The sequence below is a fragment of a genome, unplaced genomic scaffold (genome assembly GCF_019419815.1).
Source record: "Pyrus x bretschneideri cultivar Hongxiangsu unplaced genomic scaffold, Pyrus_bretschneideri_v1 Contig6, whole genome shotgun sequence".
NCBI lineage: Eukaryota > Viridiplantae > Streptophyta > Magnoliopsida > Rosales > Rosaceae > Pyrus > Pyrus x bretschneideri.
This window is the reverse complement of record NW_025999798.1, coordinates 5,611,361-5,631,645: the sequence shown is the minus strand read 5'-3', so window position 1 is coordinate 5,631,645 and position 20,285 is coordinate 5,611,361. Positions and strand designations below refer to the sequence as shown.

General features: G+C 38.2%; 4 protein-coding genes, 1 non-coding gene and 1 pseudogene across 5 annotated transcripts; 2 read left to right on the top strand and 4 right to left on the bottom strand.

The window, feature by feature from the left end:
• Positions 1-503: 503 nt before the first annotated feature.
• Positions 504-2,885, top strand: LOC103944761 (annotated as a pseudogene).
• A 141-nt stretch (positions 2,886-3,026) lies between these two features.
• On the bottom strand, positions 3,027-5,244 carry LOC103944762 (cytochrome b-c1 complex subunit Rieske-4, mitochondrial-like). The gene is made up of 2 exons (XM_048572153.1): positions 4,980-5,244; positions 3,027-3,888 (listed from the first exon to the last, which is right to left on the bottom strand). Exons 1-2 carry the CDS (start codon positions 5,179-5,181, stop codon positions 3,245-3,247), a joined length of 846 nt encoding a protein of 281 aa, XP_048428110.1. The 5' UTR covers positions 5,182-5,244; the 3' UTR covers positions 3,027-3,244.
• A 508-nt stretch (positions 5,245-5,752) lies between these two features.
• LOC103944763 (glycine--tRNA ligase, mitochondrial 1) lies at positions 5,753-9,741 on the bottom strand. The gene is made up of 9 exons (XM_009355236.3): positions 9,217-9,741; positions 8,521-8,903; positions 8,274-8,391; positions 7,894-8,088; positions 7,582-7,806; positions 7,223-7,282; positions 7,046-7,126; positions 6,569-6,974; positions 5,753-6,158 (listed from the first exon to the last, which is right to left on the bottom strand). The coding sequence occupies exons 1-9, from the start codon at positions 9,709-9,711 to the stop codon at positions 5,926-5,928; spliced, it is 2,196 nt and encodes a 731-aa protein (XP_009353511.2). The 5' UTR covers positions 9,712-9,741; the 3' UTR covers positions 5,753-5,925.
• Positions 9,742-11,225: 1,484 nt separating this feature from the next.
• On the bottom strand, positions 11,226-13,274 carry LOC103944764. Its single transcript, XM_048571477.1, has 5 exons — positions 13,005-13,274; positions 12,288-12,651; positions 11,982-12,052; positions 11,598-11,696; positions 11,226-11,486 (listed from the first exon to the last, which is right to left on the bottom strand). Exons 1-5 carry the CDS (start codon positions 13,257-13,259, stop codon positions 11,376-11,378), a joined length of 900 nt encoding a protein of 299 aa, XP_048427434.1. The 5' UTR covers positions 13,260-13,274; the 3' UTR covers positions 11,226-11,375.
• Positions 13,275-13,437: 163 nt separating this feature from the next.
• TRNAL-AAG lies at positions 13,438-13,518 on the top strand. Its single transcript has one exon. It is a non-coding gene; the product is annotated as a tRNA-Leu (tRNA).
• Positions 13,519-17,394: 3,876 nt separating this feature from the next.
• On the bottom strand, positions 17,395-20,024 carry LOC103967248 (ethylene-responsive transcription factor ERF113). The gene is given in 3 exon segments (XM_009380523.3): positions 17,395-17,874; positions 17,877-18,239; positions 19,731-20,024. Coding segments are annotated over 3 exon segments (750 nt in total). The 5' UTR covers positions 19,876-20,024; the 3' UTR covers positions 17,395-17,632.
• Positions 20,025-20,285: the final 261 nt, after the last annotated feature.

Genomic DNA, 20,285 nt, shown 5'->3' with positions numbered 1-20,285 from the left:
AATTCAGGGATCATTTGCGATAAAAACTCTTATTTTGTGTAATCCACGTGTCACAATTCCATTGGATTTGTGGGTCTCACATACAAACTAACAGAATAATTGACGGAAAGACCAAATTGATATGGTGTAGTGACTGTCACAGACAACATTGGTTGATTTTGAAAGTGAAAGACCAAAATGATGAGTTTGATCAATTTCAATGATCATTTGAGATAAAAACTCAAAAAAAAAAAAACAAAAATGTTAAAAGGTGTTATAACAACTGGCAAGTAGCCATTTACTATAGTGGTAGGAAGGTGTTGTGTACGATATGTTTAAACTACGTCCCTCTGACTAATTCAACATTTTCGCTCGACTCTAAAAAAATAAGGAATAAAATTGATTTTGTTAGATTTTGACGAAAGCTCACGAGTACGTCAAATTTGAAAGTCGGCATGCAGACAAACTGCTCAGCCATCTATTGACAATTCCCAACTGCCTGGATTTATGTCCTCTTCCATCTCTCTCCCTCTCACACTTTCCCTCGCTTACTTTCTCACTCTCTCTCTCTAGATATTTATTTAGAAATTGGAAAGCTGCGTTTGTGGTAGGACGTGGGAAGAACAACAGAGGAGGTGATTGGACTTAACTGGATAGATAATTTAGCTGAAAGGGGGGGGGGGGAGAGAGAGAGAGAGAGAGAGAGAGAGAGAGAGAATGGAATCATCGAGCGGGAATGGGAAAGGCATGGCAGAGGCATATGAGGAAGTGGAAGAAGAAGCAAACTTTGAGAGCGATGAGATAGAGAGAAACAAAGTGGGAATCATGAGAGCACTTGTGGAAAGAGAAGATCCCTCCTCCAAGGTTGGGATTTGGGATTTGGATTTGGAATTGGATCGCTCCTTCCACTCTCTCTCCCTTGCCTCTTTTTGCCTTTTTCTCCTTTCTTTTTGTTTATAATTCTTTTAGTGAAACTTCTTTTTCATGATTTTTATTTTTAATTTTTTATGAGACATTTTAATATACTCTAATTACGAGGACGAAGATTAAAATTTGGCTGTAAGAGTAGACATACTAGTCTGACTAACTGACCGAACTCATGTCAAGCTATTTCAAATGATTCTAAATTTGGTCATTCACTAATTCTAACACGTACCTCTAGTGTTGGTTACTTAAGGAAAGTTCATAAACTTGTTACTTTATGCGATCTCAAATTAGTGTTTAATTTGAAGCTTTTGCTTTCTGTGTATTGAGATCGCCCGCATTGTTCATACTCTTCTCACATTTGCATAATGCTTGTGTGCTGGTATGCAGGATGTGGATGATTTCATGATTCGGAGATTTCTTCGGGCGCGTGATCTGGATATTGAGAAGGCTACTAACATGTTCCTCAAGTATCTGAGTTGGAAGAAGTCATTTGTGCCGAATGGCTCCATCTCGGAGTCAGAGATTCCAGCCAACTTGCTCAGAACAAGCTGTTCATGCAAGGCGTGGACAAGACTGGACGCCCCATTGTCGTTGTGTATGGTGGGCGGCATAAGCAGACCACATCTGAAGAGTTCAAACGTACGTACTACTGTTTTGGGGACTCTGATAAGTTATGAGACCTGCATATGTTTTGGATTTGATATGAGATTCTGAGATATGAATTCAGTAAGTTATCGACATTTCCTTTTGCAGGTTCTGTAGTCTACACTCTTGATAAAATATGTTCCAGGTAACTCACACTTTGTTATGACAGCAGACTTTTGGTGGTTCAATCATTTTAATATGATGGTTTTGATGAATTATCGATATCTTTGAATGAGCGCAGAACGATTGTATTGTGAAGTTAACGTCGTAAGAGTTGAGATGTGAACTGCAAATCTGCAATGTCATAGACTCATATGTAATATGTTATATTTATCTTTTCAGAATGCCAGCAGGAAAGGAAAAGTTTGTATGCATTGCGGATCTTGAAGGATGGGGCTATACCAATAGCGATGTTCGTGGATACATAGCAGCGCTGACGATCTTACAGGTTCAAATTCCTTGATCCATTGCATCAAGCGGATTATAAATAGTTTTCGATTATCAATTAGGTGAACGAATGCAATCAGAGCGTGCGTGTCCGTTCTGTTCAGTTGTGTGATTTTGTTTTTGCGTCTGCACGTTGTTGTCTTGGGCAGGACAGCTACCCGGAGAGGCTTGGCAAGTTATTTTTTGTCCATGTGCCTACATATTCATGACTGCTTGGAAGATGGTTTACCCATTTATTGACAACAAAACCAAAAAGAAGGTAAACTACTTTGCAGCCCCTACCGTCATCTTTCTTTAACTTGCGGTCAATGGGGGAGTCAGGATACGAAGTGAAGACCTCTTCCAACGTTGGGAAAAGAAGTACCGCTAGACTAAGATGATGCTAACCTTGTTAATGTAGTTAAACTAGAAACGTTGAATATGTCATGAACAACCGCCAGACCCGGAGGCTCAAGGCGCATACTTTTTGTTTGTTCAACATTAGTTTATAACTAAATCATGGTAAACATTGCAGATCCTTTTCGTCAAAGACAAAAAACTGAACTCAACCCTGCTGAAGGATATCGACGAGAGCCAGCTCCCAGATGCATATGGAGGCAGACTGCCATTAGTTCCCATCCAGAACTGCTAGCTTCTTTTCTTTAACTAGAGGACCGGCCGAGTAATATTTTGATTACTCAAAGGCAGCTCTTAGAAACATATGGCCGTAAACTTGTATTAGTTCCTATCTGAACCGAAGCGAAGACTCTGCAAAATTGTTCATGAGAAGTTGCTGTTGCCTTCTTCTGTTACACTACTTGTAAGCTATAATTAGAGATTACAGAAACTATCAAAGTCGGCATTCTTTCCCATTTATTTATCGGCCAATTGCGTTGTGCGTTTGATGAGTTACTTTAGCATGTGTCTGACTAACTTACAACGACGGTAAGTATGGATCTGTCTACGATACAATTTAATTGTGTAATCCTAGTCAACCATCAGAAAGCAAGCGTGCTCAAGCTTCAATTATTCGATTGAACTACACATGGTGAACAAAATTTAACTGTATTATTAAGACATCGGAACTCCATCAAGAACCGGCAGTGATACAAAATTCAAATGTGTAAATCATGACTAAAAGAAAGTAATAAGTATGCAAACATCAATTTCCCTGATGTAGATGAAGCTATGAATTATGAAACCTCATGCAAAATGATGCACCAGAAAGGAAAAAAAAAAAAAAAAAAAAAAAACTGCCAGGCAATTCTCATCCGATGAGTAGCTTGTTCTCAGCCAAAAAACTGTAAGTGGGTACCTCTAGATTGAATGGTGCAGGCCCCTTGCGGATCCTGCCAGAAATGTCGTAGTGCGAACCATGGCATGGGCAGAACCAACCACCAAAATCACCAGCATTTGGCAAGGGGATGCACCCTAAGTGAGTGCAGACTCCGACAACAATAAGCCATTCTGGATTTGTAACTCTCTCTGCATCCTGTTGGGGATCACGAAGGGACTGAACATCTACACTGTTAGCCAACTTGATGTCATCTTCAGTTCTACGCCTAATGAAAACAGGCTTCCCTCTCCACTTCACAGTAACAGTAGTACCAGGCTCAATGCTGGACAGGTCAACCTCAAGGGAAGCAAGGGCAAGAACATCTTTGCTGGCAGACATGCTCAGTACAAACTTGAGGACGAGAAGCCGGATCAAGGAGGCATACACGAATCTGCCTCCTGTCAAGACGAAATAAGCAAATGCACGCTTGCTGGGGTCACCAGGTGGATACCTTTCATGGTTGTACTCATCGTACACAATTTTTGAAGAAGGATTCTTCAGAGCTGCCACAGTAGCTGGGACGTCTGACAAAATACCAATATCATTTCCGGGAGCGAGGGCTTCAGAGGAAAATCCTGAAATGAAGAACCAACCATTCAGCAAACAAGTTCCATACACTATTGAATCTCATGCATATAATTTCAACAATACCACGTGAAGAAACATCACATTTCCCAATCTACTACCTAAGGATAAATGCGCATCAGCATTCAGCAAGGCACTTTCCAATCAAATTACGGACTAAAGGCATTTAGCAAAAAACTACTATAGCTAGATTATAACAAAACAAAACGACCTTCCAGCCCCAGCCAGAGAGAGTGAGTACAAAGAATATGTAATATCTGTATAGTACAGAGACTGAACGCAAGTTAATGACTCTGAAAAGAAGACACATGGTTCATCATTCAACCCTTGGTTACAGCAGCAATCCCAAATATCGACCTACCTATCCGCATATCAAGACACTAACAATTCAATCCAGTCTAGACGAAGCCCAAGTCTCGACATAATGGTATCAACTGAACTTGTGTAGACCATAATCCGTACACAAATGGCATTCACTAAAACTAAAAGTTTCCAACAGCTTCTTTTCCAGAACCATAGCCGGGTACCAGACAATGCATATAAGCAAGCAAAGGGCTAACGAAACAGACTAATTTTTCTGTTAACGCGGACTCCTTTCAATCTCTCAATAAAGAAAGCGCAGCATTACAAAGAAGAGATTCAAACAAGAATTAATGCATATTCTGTTAAATCAAACACACCAATGTATTCAGCAATACAATCCCCAATCAAGTTTTGAAATGCACCAAAATCAATTGCAAAACATCGATTCAGAACGAGCACAAATGCTATGGGCTAACCAATCGATAAAAATCCCACGTATCCAATTAGAAATGTTACCCAATTCGATTTAATCAAAGATCGTACTTTGAAAACAAATGGATCGAAAACCAAAATAAGGACAGATTATTAGATTGAAAATGAAATGAATTAATAAATTAAATAATTAGAGAAATGAAAATAACCTAACATTTATGAACCAATTTCGATTTCCAAATCTACAAAATAAGAGCCGTGATTGTACAGAACAAACATTAACACAACCGATTGAACAGAGTCAAAACCTAAATGCATCTGAAGAGGTAGAAGCTAGGGGTCTGACCTCTGACGAGAGATGGAATTTTGGAATTGAGGAAAAAGGGAGCGGGGGATCTGGAAGCGAAATCGGAGGAACAGTCGTCGTTACTGTTGTTGGTAATGAAAAGCGGATGAGATCCGCTGGAGGCAAAGGCGGGGGCGGTCTGCGACGACGACCGCCACGCCGCAGCAGAAGATGACAGCCTTCTTCCCGCGACTCTCAGCATTTTCCTCTTCTTCTGTAATCGCTAGGTAGCAATGGCCTCAGCTTCTCCGGTCTCGAAGCCACCAACAAATCAAATTTCCTTATTTTTTGGTTTGCCATAAAAAGCCCTATTTGACCCTACCAAAGTCCAAGTCGAGCATAATGTGGGCCAAAACGTCGTCGTCCCTTAAACGACGGCGTAATAAAACATCATTTTATAAAGACAATTTGTTTAGGAAGTGATTTTATTTTTCTTTCCTTTGCAATTTTACACTCTAGATTTTTTATAATTAGAAAAAAAACATATAAAAAGTGTAAAATAAAAATTTTAAAATGATAATAATTATTTCATTTTCATTAATGTTTCTTTCGAACTGAAGAAAATAAAAAAAAATAAAAGACAAAAATACCAGTCAACATTTTTATAAAATTAAAAGAAATTATTTCTCGTTGCTTAGGTTTTCCGCGTTTTCACGAAATTATTCACTGACGGCTCTTGATTCTTCAATCCGAAACGACTTGCCCTAATGTAGATCTAAGTTGTACGATCAATCAGTTGATCAAGAAAATACAGAAATGTAAAACTCGTAGCATGTCAAATTCAGGTTTCATGAAACGGAAACAGAAAGCTGCCACACAATTTAAGAAGAAGCATCTCTTGGTTGTGCTTCAACAACCTCGTCGGCTTTGTATAGTAATAACATTTCCAACTCAACAAACCCTATTGTATGTTTTAGATCCTCGTCGCGTTAAATCCACCCGAAACCTACTCATCTGCAGATGCAGAAGAATGATGGGGGAATGTCTCCCACACATCAGCCCAACTCCTCACTCCCTCAGCCACATCCTTCACGACAGATGCTGCCTCTTTCACATCAACGCGGATTTGATCCTTGCTGTCCCTCTCTCTGAGCGTCACCGATGATGTCGAATCCACCGTGATTGCAAAAGGTACACCCAGCTCATCAGTTCGAGCATATCTTTTTCCAATCGAGGTACCTTATCAAATAAAAATTCAAAACAGTTAAAAACTCGAAACTGACTGCTAATCTACTTTTCACAATAACAGGTTAGGCTTCAACTACAACGAGGAATGAAGATACAAATCTTGGGTGCTCATCTTGCCTTTCTCCCATACGAGAATGCAACTCTGGCATATCAGAGCGTATGAGTTTTAAAAAATACGCATATATAAACATGTCTGCAGAATAAGTGACTTACTGCTTAACCCTACTGCCAGTCTACCATAAACCGATTATCTAACCATTATGTCCGGGAACATCCCATTGAGAAGTATGGATGGATAAACATGTGCTAGAACTTATATTCCATATTTTACTTTGCAATTCAATACAGCAACCCTACATGTCAAAAAATTACAAACAGAGATAATTGACTTAGTTCCATACCTGTAATGTCAATTTTATGCGAGATTCCAGCAGCAGTCAATGACTTGGAGATTTCTTTAGCAACATCCTCATACTGATGGTTCTGAACCAGAGGAAAAACTGTGCACTTAATGGGTGCCACAAGTGGGGGGAAACCAAAAACATTCAACTGTTGATCAGCAGCTTTACTAGGCCTCGTGTAGTATGAGTGCTCAAAGAGGCAATATATAATTCGGCCGATACCAAAAGAGGGTTCAATTACAGAAGGCGTGAATACTCTCTGGTGTTCTTTCTTTTTCTCCTTTGAAATTTTTACCATACTCTTCTTAATGGTTACATTCTTCCCCAGCGTGCAGACGTAAAACTCCACCTCCTCTTTAGACTCTAAATCAGCCTTCAATGCCATAGCTTCTTGTTCTTTCATGGCCTGAAATGAATAACTTCTATATTTAACAGAATTACGAGATGAAGAATCAGAAGAGAGTATTCTGTATTCACCTCCAACGCTTCAATTACGTTCTTTTGGTTCCCTTTGAATGCAAGGCCGATCTCTTTCTTTACTGGAGCTATAACCAACACCTGAAATTACATAACAAGTAAAAAATGATACTGTTTTTCTTACAGGTGAAATTACTAATAACAACAGTGGTGTACGTGATCTGCAGAAAACATTACCTCTACTTCTCTTGGTTCTGGATATTTTTCATGAGCCACAAGAGCTTCACCACTTTTCTCCTGTCATAAAAGAAAAGGAAAAGGAAAAACAATACTCCATGAACACATAGCTTTCCATAAGTAGTGTAAAGCCTTAGCATCACTTTATGTTGTATGGCTTCTCTCGTGTCGGCATAACAGTTTCATAGATAAAACCCCAAGTTTTAAAATTCAGAACTAAATACCACTGGAGAAAAACACTATAAATGAAATCAAAAGTCAGTCAACACATTTTTACAATCATACTATCTCAGCATATTGATTAATAAAAAGTAGTCTGCAGTTAAGAGTTTCTTAAAAGAGATCTAATAAATCCTTACCGTATGAGCACGCAAGTCATATGCAGATCTATCAGCTATACCAACACACTCAATCCAGCCATAGGAACTCTCAATCTCAGCATCCCAGCAATCAGCAGCATAGTGAGCCATTTCATTTGCAAGGTGCTGACGGAACCTTAACCGTTTCTTGTCAATACCTAAACCGGTAAGGAAAAGATATACTCTTCCAATGAAGTAGCCCAACGTTTCATTGTTGACAATTCCCTAAATCGAGTGAAATTGAAGCAACGTTAAACTTCGATATAAAAACAAATTAAAAAAAAAAGGTAAAAATATCTGATGGAACCCAACCTTAGCAACTGCTTCACCCAAACGGATTGTCTTTGCAGATTCCCCTGACATTTGTAATTCCCTAGGGAACATCAAAAACTCCAACTCTGCAACCTCTGCAAACTTCGGGTGAGATTTGTCTTCAGGATCTACAAAATGCTCAATCTCAGCCAGTGTGAATTCCCGAACTCTCAGAAGGCCTTGGCGAGGAGATATCTGCACATACATTAACTTGTTTAGGAATTGACTTTTTAACATAGAAAAAATAAAGAGTGAATAGTGTTGCACAAAATTCTCAGTACCACAACCATTTATAGACGATTAGACGTAATCATTTATCTGAAGGCCTGGCAAAATCAGGCATGATCTCAGTCTAAAATCATGAGGGAAGGAATTATAACCTCGTTTCTAAAAGCCTGCCCAATTTGAGCTGCAGCAAATGGTAACTTGTTGCCATTGTAATAATACAGATCCTTAAAATTCACAAATATGCCTTGTGCAGTTTCTGGACGCAAATACCTGCAGTACAACAAGGTAACACATGAAACAAGAAGAATTAAAGGGAAAAACCTCTCACAATCCATATCTATTGATTCTAACATTATTGAAACATAAAAAAAAAAGTCGTTTCTGTGTCTATATGCTCACCCAGGAATCAAGCCAGATGGACCAATTGAAGTTTGAAACATCAGGTTGAAAGGATAAGGATCAGATAGAGGATTCTTCGTATCAGGGGCAGTAATACCAAACTCCTTAATCTTTGCACCTAGATCTTCAGGCGAGAGGTCATCTAGCACCGCAAGTATATGCTTAAGCTCCTTGGCCTTCTCTGCAGTAATGTTGAGATCCTTCTGAAGCTTATCGTTACAAAAATCTTTCAGCAAGTGATCCGCTCGGTAGCAAGTCCCAGTTTTCTCGTCCTTCACCATAAGATCAGTGAATTTGTCAACATGCCCAGATGCCTTGAGAACCACCTCAGGTGTGACACAGGGACAGTCAACTTCCAGCATGTTCTCCTCAAGAACAAAATGCTGCAAATCAAATTTAAAAAAAAAAATACCAAAAATCAATGATTATCCATTCCTTCCCCTCATTCGTAACGTTCTTCAGAACCCGAAAAGCTCGTTACCAATCTTAACAAGTAATTTGATAAAATAAATTACACATAGATTTAAAAATTAAAACCCATCCAGAATCCCACTAACAGATTATGAAATTAACAATAATCAGAGGCACAAATTCATACTTATAATTATATACTGATAATTTAAGTTCATGCACGTCAAAGAATTTAACAAAATTCAGCAGGAAATAATTTTAGTAGACAAATGAAGTTAATCGAACCTGCCGCCAAAAAGCAAGTACGTTGGACTTGACGGCGCAACCGGGCGGGCCGTAGTCATACAGCCCCGCAACGCCACCGTAGATGTTAAAAGACTTGATGTAGAAGAGACGCCGTTCAAGCGTATTCGACACCGCCTGACGAAACGCCTCCCTGTTACCGGACCCTTCGCTGCTGCTCAATGTTGCCTGGAGGTCCTTCTCGATCGAAGCCTTCTCCAGCTTGAGCGAGTTCAGTGCCTCAATGGCGGCGTCGATTTCCGACTTGTCGGCTTTGCCGGCTTTAAGAGCCCGCACTTGGTTCCCCTGGTTCTCGACCTCCGACAGCTTGTCAGCAAGGGCCTTGCGGAGCGAGTCTTCCGGGGCGGCCATCGGCGGCGTGAAGCGACGGATGATGGAGGGAGGCGGAGGCGAGTGGAGGAGCGGAGTGAAGCGATTGGAGCAGAAATAGTGACCAAAAGAAGCTGATGAGGTGATGAAAGCGTAGAATTTACGCATGCGAATTTTCGCCACTTGTGGGAAACTAAACCACTTGTTCTGGTTAGGGTTTTAAGGGACGGTCAAGAAACGATGTCGTTTCGTGAAATTTTTGGACCCGTTGGTTCATATACTACAAAGCCCAGCAAGCGGCAAAGGTATGGACCGGGACCCGTGTTAAAAGTTCTATTTAAACCGTCTACACTTCAAATTCGGAAATTGACATCAAAATCCATGTTTACTATTTTAGTGACGATAATGCACATATGTAAAATTACTAGACCATTAACTTGGTAACCCTGACAAAATATGGTCAAATTGTTTTTTAAGTACTTTAGGGTTTATGCTAACAAAGAGAAAAATTACTATAGATCTATACTATTAAGTTATTAACTAAGGGATTGTGCTATTTAGTATTACAGTCTACTGTATTTTCTCACACGTATAAGTGGGATGTTTTATGATCGGTTTGCTATTACTAGAACTTTTTATAGAAACTGCTTTTGTTGTAGTTTGACAATAGATAGTGTTTGATAAATTATAACATATTTCGGATATAATCTTCATAATTTTACGTGCAAATCACCTCATTTTCTATTATTTTCTAACTTCTCAATTCGATTCTTTAAGTTCCTCCACATGCAAAGTGTCGCGTCCCGGATTTGGCACAAACTAAACCCGAGCAAGTGAGCGCCAGCTCCTTGTCTACGATCTTAGCGTCACTAGAAACTGAAGCGTGTTATTGCGCCTTGGAGCTGAACTTTCTTGCCAAGCTCTTTGTCCTCGACCACATTGCCATACGATCGTCAAAAGCTACAAACTTCAAGTAATTTCAGCTTACATTTGGACTTCTGAACTTTGTAGTTTAAACTAATAGAATAGTGTATTGGACGTAAGTAATATTTCGGTAACTGGGAACACCACATTGAAAACCAACAGAATTCCAAATAACTTCAAAAGCAATCATCCAAATAACTTGCTTTTGGAAGTAGTTACTTTTTGCTCTTAAAAGTAACGTGGAGTGTCATATACTCGATTTAGTTTGTGCCAAATCCGGGGCGTGACAATGTGGCATATTTCTTTCAAGTTTGAGGTAATATATAGATAATGATGAGGAAAGTATATGGTAGTGTTTAAGTGCATCCCGTTAATGACCAAGATATACTTGCCAAATAAGTTTGGAGGAAGAGGAAAATAGACAAGGCATTTGGTCCACAATAATTTTCAAAACCGCATTCCAATGGAAAACGAATCCTGCACACAGATTTGGTCACAGTTTATTTTAGAGCCCCTTGAAGGCCAAGAGGAAGCGGAAGATGTTTCTAGCTTTCCATTGTCGGAGGTGCACTTTGCGCTGCATGTGTGTTTTGGTTCTCCTTATCGAAGTGAATGCATATAATCCTAACGCTACCTGTTTCACGAGGAGCAGGTTAACCGAGAACTAAAGCGTGTCATGGATAATCTCAAGGAGAAGGCTTCTCAGACAAACAATAACGAACTGCAACTGCAGTAGAAAGAAACCTAAAACCGAATCGTAAGAGAAAGAAGTTCGGTTCATGAATCTGCAATGGTTCATCAGTAGTTGTACTGTTGTACATATAAAATTAGCTGTTCCTTTCAATTGATATTACGTAGTTGTTCCTTTCTATAGACTATACTAAACTGCCACTGTGGCTCGTATTTCTCTAATCGACATCCTGACTTAACTTTTGTTGCTCAAGCTTCTGAATCAAGGCCATCTTCTCGTCTTCAGGTAGAGAATTGAATGTAAAGACGGACTTGTCGCCAATGTCATCCTTGAAAGTGAAAAACAGTTTGTTACCAAATGCGATGAGCATAAGCTTGAACGATAACTGAAATAAGGGGAATTTTTCATTTTAATACAGTTAAGTCAACTGGAAAATTACCTTGATCGGTTGAGTGAACTTCCTTCCGGCAAAAATTACAAACAGGGCCATCCACAAACCGAGCAAAGAAAGTTTTGCTCCATCGTCCATCAGTCCACTCTGTGTTTAACATGAACTCCATTAGTTCCTAGACAGCAGAGGTTACAATAGCTGCGAATAGAAAGTCTAACACACGGTTTTAGTCCTATAGTATTCACAAAGTTCCACTTTCGTTCCTCTGTAGTTTGCACATTGTTCCAATCAACAAAGATCCGTCAACTTCTGTTTATTTCTTGCATGAAATCCGTCAAATTCAGACTGGAACAGTTTGCAAAGTACAGGGGAGGAGACGATGCAAGGGATCAATTTGAAAAGGGAAAGGGGATCAGTTTGAACAAGATATACCAAGTGCCCCAGAAGAACAGTAGGTATGATGAATGTGAGAATTCCAGCTTCCAACTTTCCATAGCAGAGACCTGTAACAAGTACTTAGTTTTAATATTACTTTGCCAAGACTCGAAAACAAGCGAGCAAGAAGGCAATACGAAGCATATCACCTCTCTAGACATGACGTTTGTTATTTATTAAGGGACGGATTACAGTGCCAATAAGTCGTTAACAAAATGTTATACATTATCGACATTGTTGATACAAAATCCCTCCTTTAACAAAAAAACGAGTGTCCTGCGCAAATAATCTATCGTATCTTACCTTCCTTGAAGACTAGTCCCGTGAGAGAAGCAAAGAGAGGACCAACAAACCAGATAGCGACGGGGTTATCCACAACATATTGCACCAAACCATCTCCAGCTGGTCTAGCCAAGCATGCATATGTTGCGAAAGACCCGGCAACACCAAGCCCCCAAAATGCTTGCAGAGTGCGCTTAATTTCAGTCACATAGATGTGAATCAGAAAAAGGGGCAACCCCAATCCACCAGCTCCGATTGCGTAGACAAAATCGAGATTGTCTTTGACAATGTCAGTTAAGAAGAAACTATCAGGCAAAAATGCAGCAGAAGCTGCAACTACAAATGATGTAGCCGCAGTCACTAGTCCCGACCTGTACAAAATAACCTGCCACACCAATAAATGTTGAAGAACGTGAAAATGCTACAGTCCGAAACTTGACCGAATCAAATACAATTTATATTGAATGGTTACACTACTTGTATCGTATTGACGTATCAAGATTATGCTAGAAATAATCTCGATGTTGATTAGTATTGGGTCTAGTCATTAGTATTGGGCCACTAGACCGACTATGAAACTGCCATGATAAACACCCAAAACAAAAAAACGGGTAGAAATAAAATTCTGGGTTTGACCGAAATGGGAACTAATTGCAGGCACTGCTTTAAACAAAAGCACTCACACCAGGAGTGTTTTTTACAGAAGCACTTAAAAATGGGCTCCAAGTGGTTGAGTACCTCTCTGACGTCGGTGGAGTCGACGGACCAAGGACCGTAAACTCCCTGATATACGGTTTCAGCCAACGAGGTCTGCGGCTGAGAGCTTTCTCCGACAGCTCTGCACCTGAAAGACTGAAGCCGAGCCGAAGCTTTATCTGCAGAAGAAGAAAGAAAAATCGGGGACATATTATTTGATGTGGTAAGCTTTACAGCAGGAGCAGGCGCAGGAGGAGGGACTACGGTTGCAGACAGACACAGCATTCTGGAACCCATTTTTGGGCAAATTAATGGAACGGGTTTGCTAATTTCAGTTATTTGATTACTTGATGGCATAAGAATCCCATTCGCTCTGTTCAGAACTTTCAGATGTGTGGCTGTCACAGATGCAGATGATGAAGGCTTTACTGGTTAGAGCCAACTAATTATCTAATCAAGACCAACCTACCAACATGTTGATATGGCCGAGTTGGTCTAAGGCGCCAGATTAAGGTTCTGGTCCGAAAGGGCGTGGGTTCAAATCCCACTGTCAACATTTCAGTTTTTTCTAACCATTTTTTTCTTGTAACTTTTGGACTTTAACAGGCCCACAGTATTTTGCTGTATTGTGTGGCCTATAACGGGCCGGATCGGCTACAACTTAATGAATCTTTGAGAATTGGATTGGGTCAAGTGCAAGGTCATTCATTCCCTAATGCCTATTTCTTGTGTATTCTCAGAATCTCATTCATTCAACTCCACAAAGTAGATGTGAACTTGCACAAAAAAATATAGCGGTACTCAGTTTCCACTTTACGGTAAACGATTATGAGCTTGAATGCTCGATGGATCTAATTTCACTTGATTTGATCAATATACTGTACAATGCTAAACAATCATATGCACGATGCATTACTTAATGGGTCATTTAATAAACATTTCGTTTTCAGTTTTCTCTTTTTTGAAAACTTAAATTTTGTTTGATAATAATTTTTGGTTTTCAAAAAACGAAAACTCAAAACAAAAAATTGAAAATTCCAAGCCAAATTTTGAAAACTCAAGAAAATAGTTTTCATTTTTTTTTAACAAAAAATAGTTACCAAATAAGATTTCAATTTTCACATTTCAAACTGAAAAGAAATAATTATCAAATGGCCCTAAACAAATATTATTCCGCGCGACTAATGCTCATGATGATAATGTTTTGTAGTTGTCATTTGGTGCAATGAACTTGATCAATAAACAAGCTTAGCACGAGTGGAATATTTTGTACCAAGACATGACAAAAACTCATGCGTGATCAAAGCTATTAAAGCATAATTTCACTAATTACTTTTCTCTATAAAGCTATTATTGATATTGCAAAAAATCATCATGCTGGTGAAAGAGTCTTCGTGTTTATGATGACTTTTTTCACCAATAAAACTCTCTTAATGCAACATCATTGTCCTGCTTAAAATTTGGAGAGAAAAAAAAATATTCCTACCATAATTTTTTATGGAGCCAACAACTATACTCTTTTGATCAACGTAATACGAGAAGAGACGTAAATAAGTCACGTGTACGTGCATGATATTGGAAAGAAAGTTGCACAGGACAGTTTAACAAATACGAGTCTTGAAATTTAAATTTGAAACTTTAAAACTGTACGTACTCTTTTGAAATAAATAATTTATATTAGACGGAAAATTAAAAAATTCAGTTGTACCAAAAGAAAGAAGGGAGAAGAGAGAAATGTGAAAGAGGCTCACAGAGTTTAACTTTGTAAGCATGGCATAATATAAGAACAACGGTTAAAGTAATTATAACTTTTAGAAGAATTTTATATTTATAATTGCAGAATAAATTTTGAACGGTTTGATAGACTTAATTAGGAGGATCCTTATTCTTAGCTAGGAAATGATCCTGATCCCAAGACAAAAGGAGGGGAGACACGACAGTCGCCGCAAAATTTGACATTGGAGGTAAGAAGAGACCGAAAGCATCGAAATCCACAGCCTTTGTGTATGCCACTTGGCCAAATCAGACGTGGGACCCACCATCCTCACATCTATCCTTTCCTGATTGGATTTTGCCGAAATCCCATGCTTTGCATTGATAACTGAGCACACGTCACCAATATTCATGCGTCTCTGAAAAGCGTAAAAAATAAGGAAAAAAAGGGGAAAAAAAGAAAAAAGAAAAGGCGGAAGCTTCTTCTCATCTCCTTTGTTTGCTTTTAATTTTTGTCGTTTTGTGGGTCCTTTGTTAAGCAGATCGACCTTTCGTGGGCTTTGGAGGATTTGAGGCTGGCCCACTGGAGCTTTTGGCGTTTGTGGGGGCAAGTGGGTTGGAGGCCCACTGGAGGCGCTTTGGCATGCGCATGGTTTCAGCCGTTGAGGGATCTGTACTTTGTGCTTTGTACTAGTCGTTACGACAAAAAAGGTAATGACCTTATTAGCTTAATTAGGTTTGATAATAACTTATTGTTAACAATGTTATCCTAAAGCTCAAAACAAGTGGGAGAAAAAAGGCTTAACTTGTACCTTATAACACGTCTAAAGTAGCGTGTTAAAATTCAGACGTATAATATCAACGAATGACATTGTTTATAGTTGATGAACGAATGGATCAGTGTTGATAAACTAATATACGTGTTTATAATGTGAGTGCTTTATTATGGTTGGTTTGTCATGTATGTTAGTTCAAATTATTCACTCGTTAGTGTAAAAATAATGTGAGTTTTTTATTTTGATAATATGTAGTAGTATGATGGTTATACAGAAAAATTTGCAAACCTACTTCATAAAATCTAAAAACTAAAAATGAAATTATTGTCGACAACTCTTATTGTGCAGTTTTAAGTTAGACCAACTTGCCAGCTATCTTGCATCAAAGTTCGAATGCCCTTCTTCATAAACTAAACTGGTTTAATTAGAACCACGTCTCATTAGTCAGAATATTCTTACATAAAAGAAAAAGAAAGGTGGTGGAGCCATGCTGATCAAAGCTTCTCAGCACGTTTGCATCTTTCTTCAAAACTTGTGTTACAAATCGCATTAATATTGTGTGCCGGTGGGGGTTACTAATCAAGGTTTTGGGAATGTTTACTTGTCGAGATCTATTTGCTACCGGAGAACTGATAAATTATTAGGATTTCACTATAAATTATTAGGATATTTCACTTTCCATTTTCCAATTTTCCAACTTTCCATTAATTTATTTGTCAACATGTTTTGTTAATTAAGTTTATATGTGAGTATAGTACTGTAATAAGTGTTTGTTTTGCTTCAACAGACCAAGTGATGTTAGTTTTTGGTACATTCGTTTAATTAATCTTCGTAGCAAGTTGAAACCAAATTAATTATATTTCAGCTGATTGAATTCCCATCAGGCGATTGGAAATAATATTCCACCTTTAATTCTCGAAGTGACGGCACTTCTTTGCATATGTAGACTGTATATTGATTTTGCATTAAGTTGAGACAAATATTCGGATTTGATTTTTTTGTTTTGATAACAATATCTGAATATGACATTCCATCAAGTTGAATGGAAACAGTTCGTTTTTAAAATAATTAAAAGCGTTCATTATATATCAGATGCCGATAATTTGATTTAAACTCATGATAGTGGAATAAAAATAAGATAATGTTCTTCTCTCGTTTTGCAAGAGAAAAAAAAAAAAAATTTGCAACTTTACATCTACACCATTTGCTTAGTAAAATTTTAAGCTCTTGGAAATCAGAATAATCACTCTTTTATACAAAAATATTTTGATTGTGACCAGTACAACATCACGTATATAACTCGGTCATGTGTTACAATAAAAATAGACCTTGAATTTACAATAAAATATAAATACTAATAGGGTAATGCTTGTGTTCTTATACGAGGGAACCTATATGTCCCTCTATTTATGATTTACGTATCTTCATCATAGAACCTCATAATCGGAACTGTTTATTTCTTTATCATTAATCTAAAGATCATATCTGCAAAAAATCATTCAATTTGGAGAACTTTTAGTCATTCATATACATCAAACAAATAAACGGTTCATCATGAAGATGATACTTATCACTAAAATCGTTAATTCATTTGACACACTTGGATGACTAGGAGACATCCGAATTAATTATGTGTTTTTTAGCAGATATGATATTTGGATGATGATAAATATAATGAACTATTCCGATTATAAAGATCTCACGGTGAAGCTACCTTAATCATAAGTGGGAGGACAAGTTTCCCTCTGGAGGGAACAAAAGCACAATCCATACTAATATATAAATCAGGAATAACAGTACAAGTCGTTGCAACACCACAATAACACTGTCATCCTGAAAATTCCTCCATATCACGTCTACATTCTACTTGATACTTGAAAATAAATTTTGCATGCTTGATATATAGTACTAGTACACTGAACTGATTATAAAAAGTCTTAAAATGAACCAGTGATGCATGATGTATTAGGGTTGTGATTCGATCAGGGCATGGCTGCAAAAATACGTAAAAAACCCAGGCAATACATATATATCCATAAAAAGGAAAAAAAATAAAAACCTGAAATGATAATCCTAGCTAACTAGTACTAATTGAACAAACAAATGCTCTCAAAATATTAAACTTCCTCGATATAATACATAAAATTGAACCGCATCAAAATTAAATAACGCATAATAGTGCTACTCCCTTGGATTACTCGAATTCCAGTCCTTATTCCCCGCATCCTCCTCATGATCTTGTCGTCTTTGTTGCGATGGTTGTGAATCATGTGATGCAGTGGAAGATGACAAATTCGTCGATGATGGAGAAAACTGTGAAGTAAATCTTGGATCTTGATTAAATGGATAAAAAGAATAATTGCAGAAATCAGCATCATTGCTGGAAAGAAGCTGCGCGTACTGATAAAGATCAGGGAAAGTTTCGGCTGCTGCGACGTGATTAATGGAGCAGGAGCTGTCTGAGGATTAACAATACGGCCAGCTGGTCTCATGAGATTTTGTGTTCGTTGAGTAGAGGCAGCACCACTGCTACTGTTTGTTGTAGTACCAGAACTGCCCATTAGGATGCCAAAATCGGTCTTACCTTGAACTCGTTCGGGGAAGTTGAGCTTGGCTTTTGTGCCCTTGAACCTGAGAGCTGCGTTATCGTAGGCAATGGCAGCATCTTCGGCGGTCTCAAAAGTCCCAAGCCAAACTCTGGCTGCTTTCTTTGGGTCACGTATTTCAGCTGCCCATTTGCCCCAAGGTCTTTGTCTCACTCCTCTATAGTGTCGCCTCCTTACGGTCTCTTTATTCACAAACATGCACGTCATGGAGTAACAACATACACAAAGTTTAATGTATTATGAGACAGAGATAAGAAATTACACTTCTATGTATCCAATAGTTTGGTACAACAATGTATTATGAGACAGACGTTATAAATTACACTTTTATGTATCAATATAGTTTGTTACAGAATGATGTCGTTTTAAACATATATCATTACAAGAAACATCACAAAAAATTCTACAATTAATCTTGAAAATAATAGTATTGGTGATATATAAGACTAACTTCTATACATATATGTATATATATTTATGTTACTATAGACCATGCTACTATATCCTAGCTAGTTGATGCAATGACACGTCTTCTGGAAGGAATCCCTAGAAGAGGAGTGTAATCAGCGCAAGTGTGCCCTATTGTGCTAAAGTATTACATGTTTATATTCAAAACAGCTTTAATTCCTTCTTAAAAGTAAAGGTCTTACATACGAAAGCAGGACAAAGATAGGGACTGGAATTCAAAGCATTCCCCTCCTTTTCAGTAAACTATTTTGAAGTTAGCAAATCTTCCAGTGAACTTCAACTTAAGTGGAAATTGCACCAACCAAACAAAGAAAGTGAATAGCTATAAAGTTTAAGACGTCCTTATCAAAGATCGGATAATGCTGAGGCAAGATAGACTAGAACTCACTAGAAAATCAGAAAAAGATAAAAGATAAAACCAAACGTCTCTAAATTGTATTTAAGTTTAAACTTTTCAATTAGTAATAGTCGGTTTGTGAAAATTGAGAAAAACATGACAAGAATGTCCCAGATGGAACAAGAATTATTTTTAGCTTGTTGACAATTGGAGAGATGGAAAGAGGGTTCTTCACGGAAGGTAGGTAGGATACAAAAATATTGAAATTGTCTATGACCATACATTGGAACTGGATACCTAAAAAGTCTTTGGTCAAATGTGATTTAGGCAAGAAACACACAGCTGGGATATTTGTAGTGGAGGATAACAAAAATAGGGTTAGGAGAAGGAAGAGCAATCTAGCTAACCTCGCTAGCTACTCAATTAGTTCGATTAGTATCTTGTCCAATTTATACGGATTTAGAGATGGACATGTATAGATGACGACAACTTTGGAGAATGCAAGTGCTTTGGAAACAAACAAAAGATAGATCATAATCACAACAATACTGTGAAAGCATATGCATACACATAGCCAACCCGAATACCGCTAGCTTAGCACATGTCAATATCATTAGCTAAAACGATCATTCAGATCTGGGCTTTGCCAAGTTAGTTAAAACAGTGTGTTTTTTGTTCTACATTTAAGTTTGAATCTCACTCCTTATAGCTTAGATGAATTTCTTAGATAAATTTAGTTTAAAATATTTCTGGTATATAAAAAAATAAAAAAAAACAACTTAAAACAATCCCAAGAAAAAAAAAGGTCGGGGGACCAAAAAATGAAAATAAAAAAAAAAGGAAGGAAAAATAGAAATCATATATATACCTTGATCTTGAACCGGTTCAGAGCGGTCGGGTTCTTGTTTGACTAGGGGTGATGAGTCTGAGATGGATGTAGGGTTTGGTTGCACGGCAGCATGCCCTTCGGTGGTTCCAATAACTTGAGTGAGAGCAGAAACCATGGCTGACATGTCAGCTTCCGTCCAGGAAGATTCGTAGTTAGAAGAGAAATCATGGTTGTAGTGGGGAGGATCCTCCCTCTCTTTCTCCTCTGATGCTTCTGAAGGAAGCGGGCGTTTTCCATGCCTCCGATCCACCTTTAATCCTGAGCTCCAACTTCTTGTGATATTTGTATATCTTAGCTTGTAGCCAGCTAGAGGCCTCTGTAAATTTCTTCGTTTGTCTTAAGATTAGGACATCAAGATTCAAGACATAGATCGATCAGATGCGAGAGAGAGAGAGAGAGAGAGAGAGAGAGAGAGAGAGGAGCCTGTGTTGTGCGGTAGTGAAGATATGCACTAGAAAGGAAAATAGGGTTTGAAAGGAAGGTTTATTGGTTTTATTGGTCAGGATAACGAGTTTATCGTCTTGTGTGTTCGAC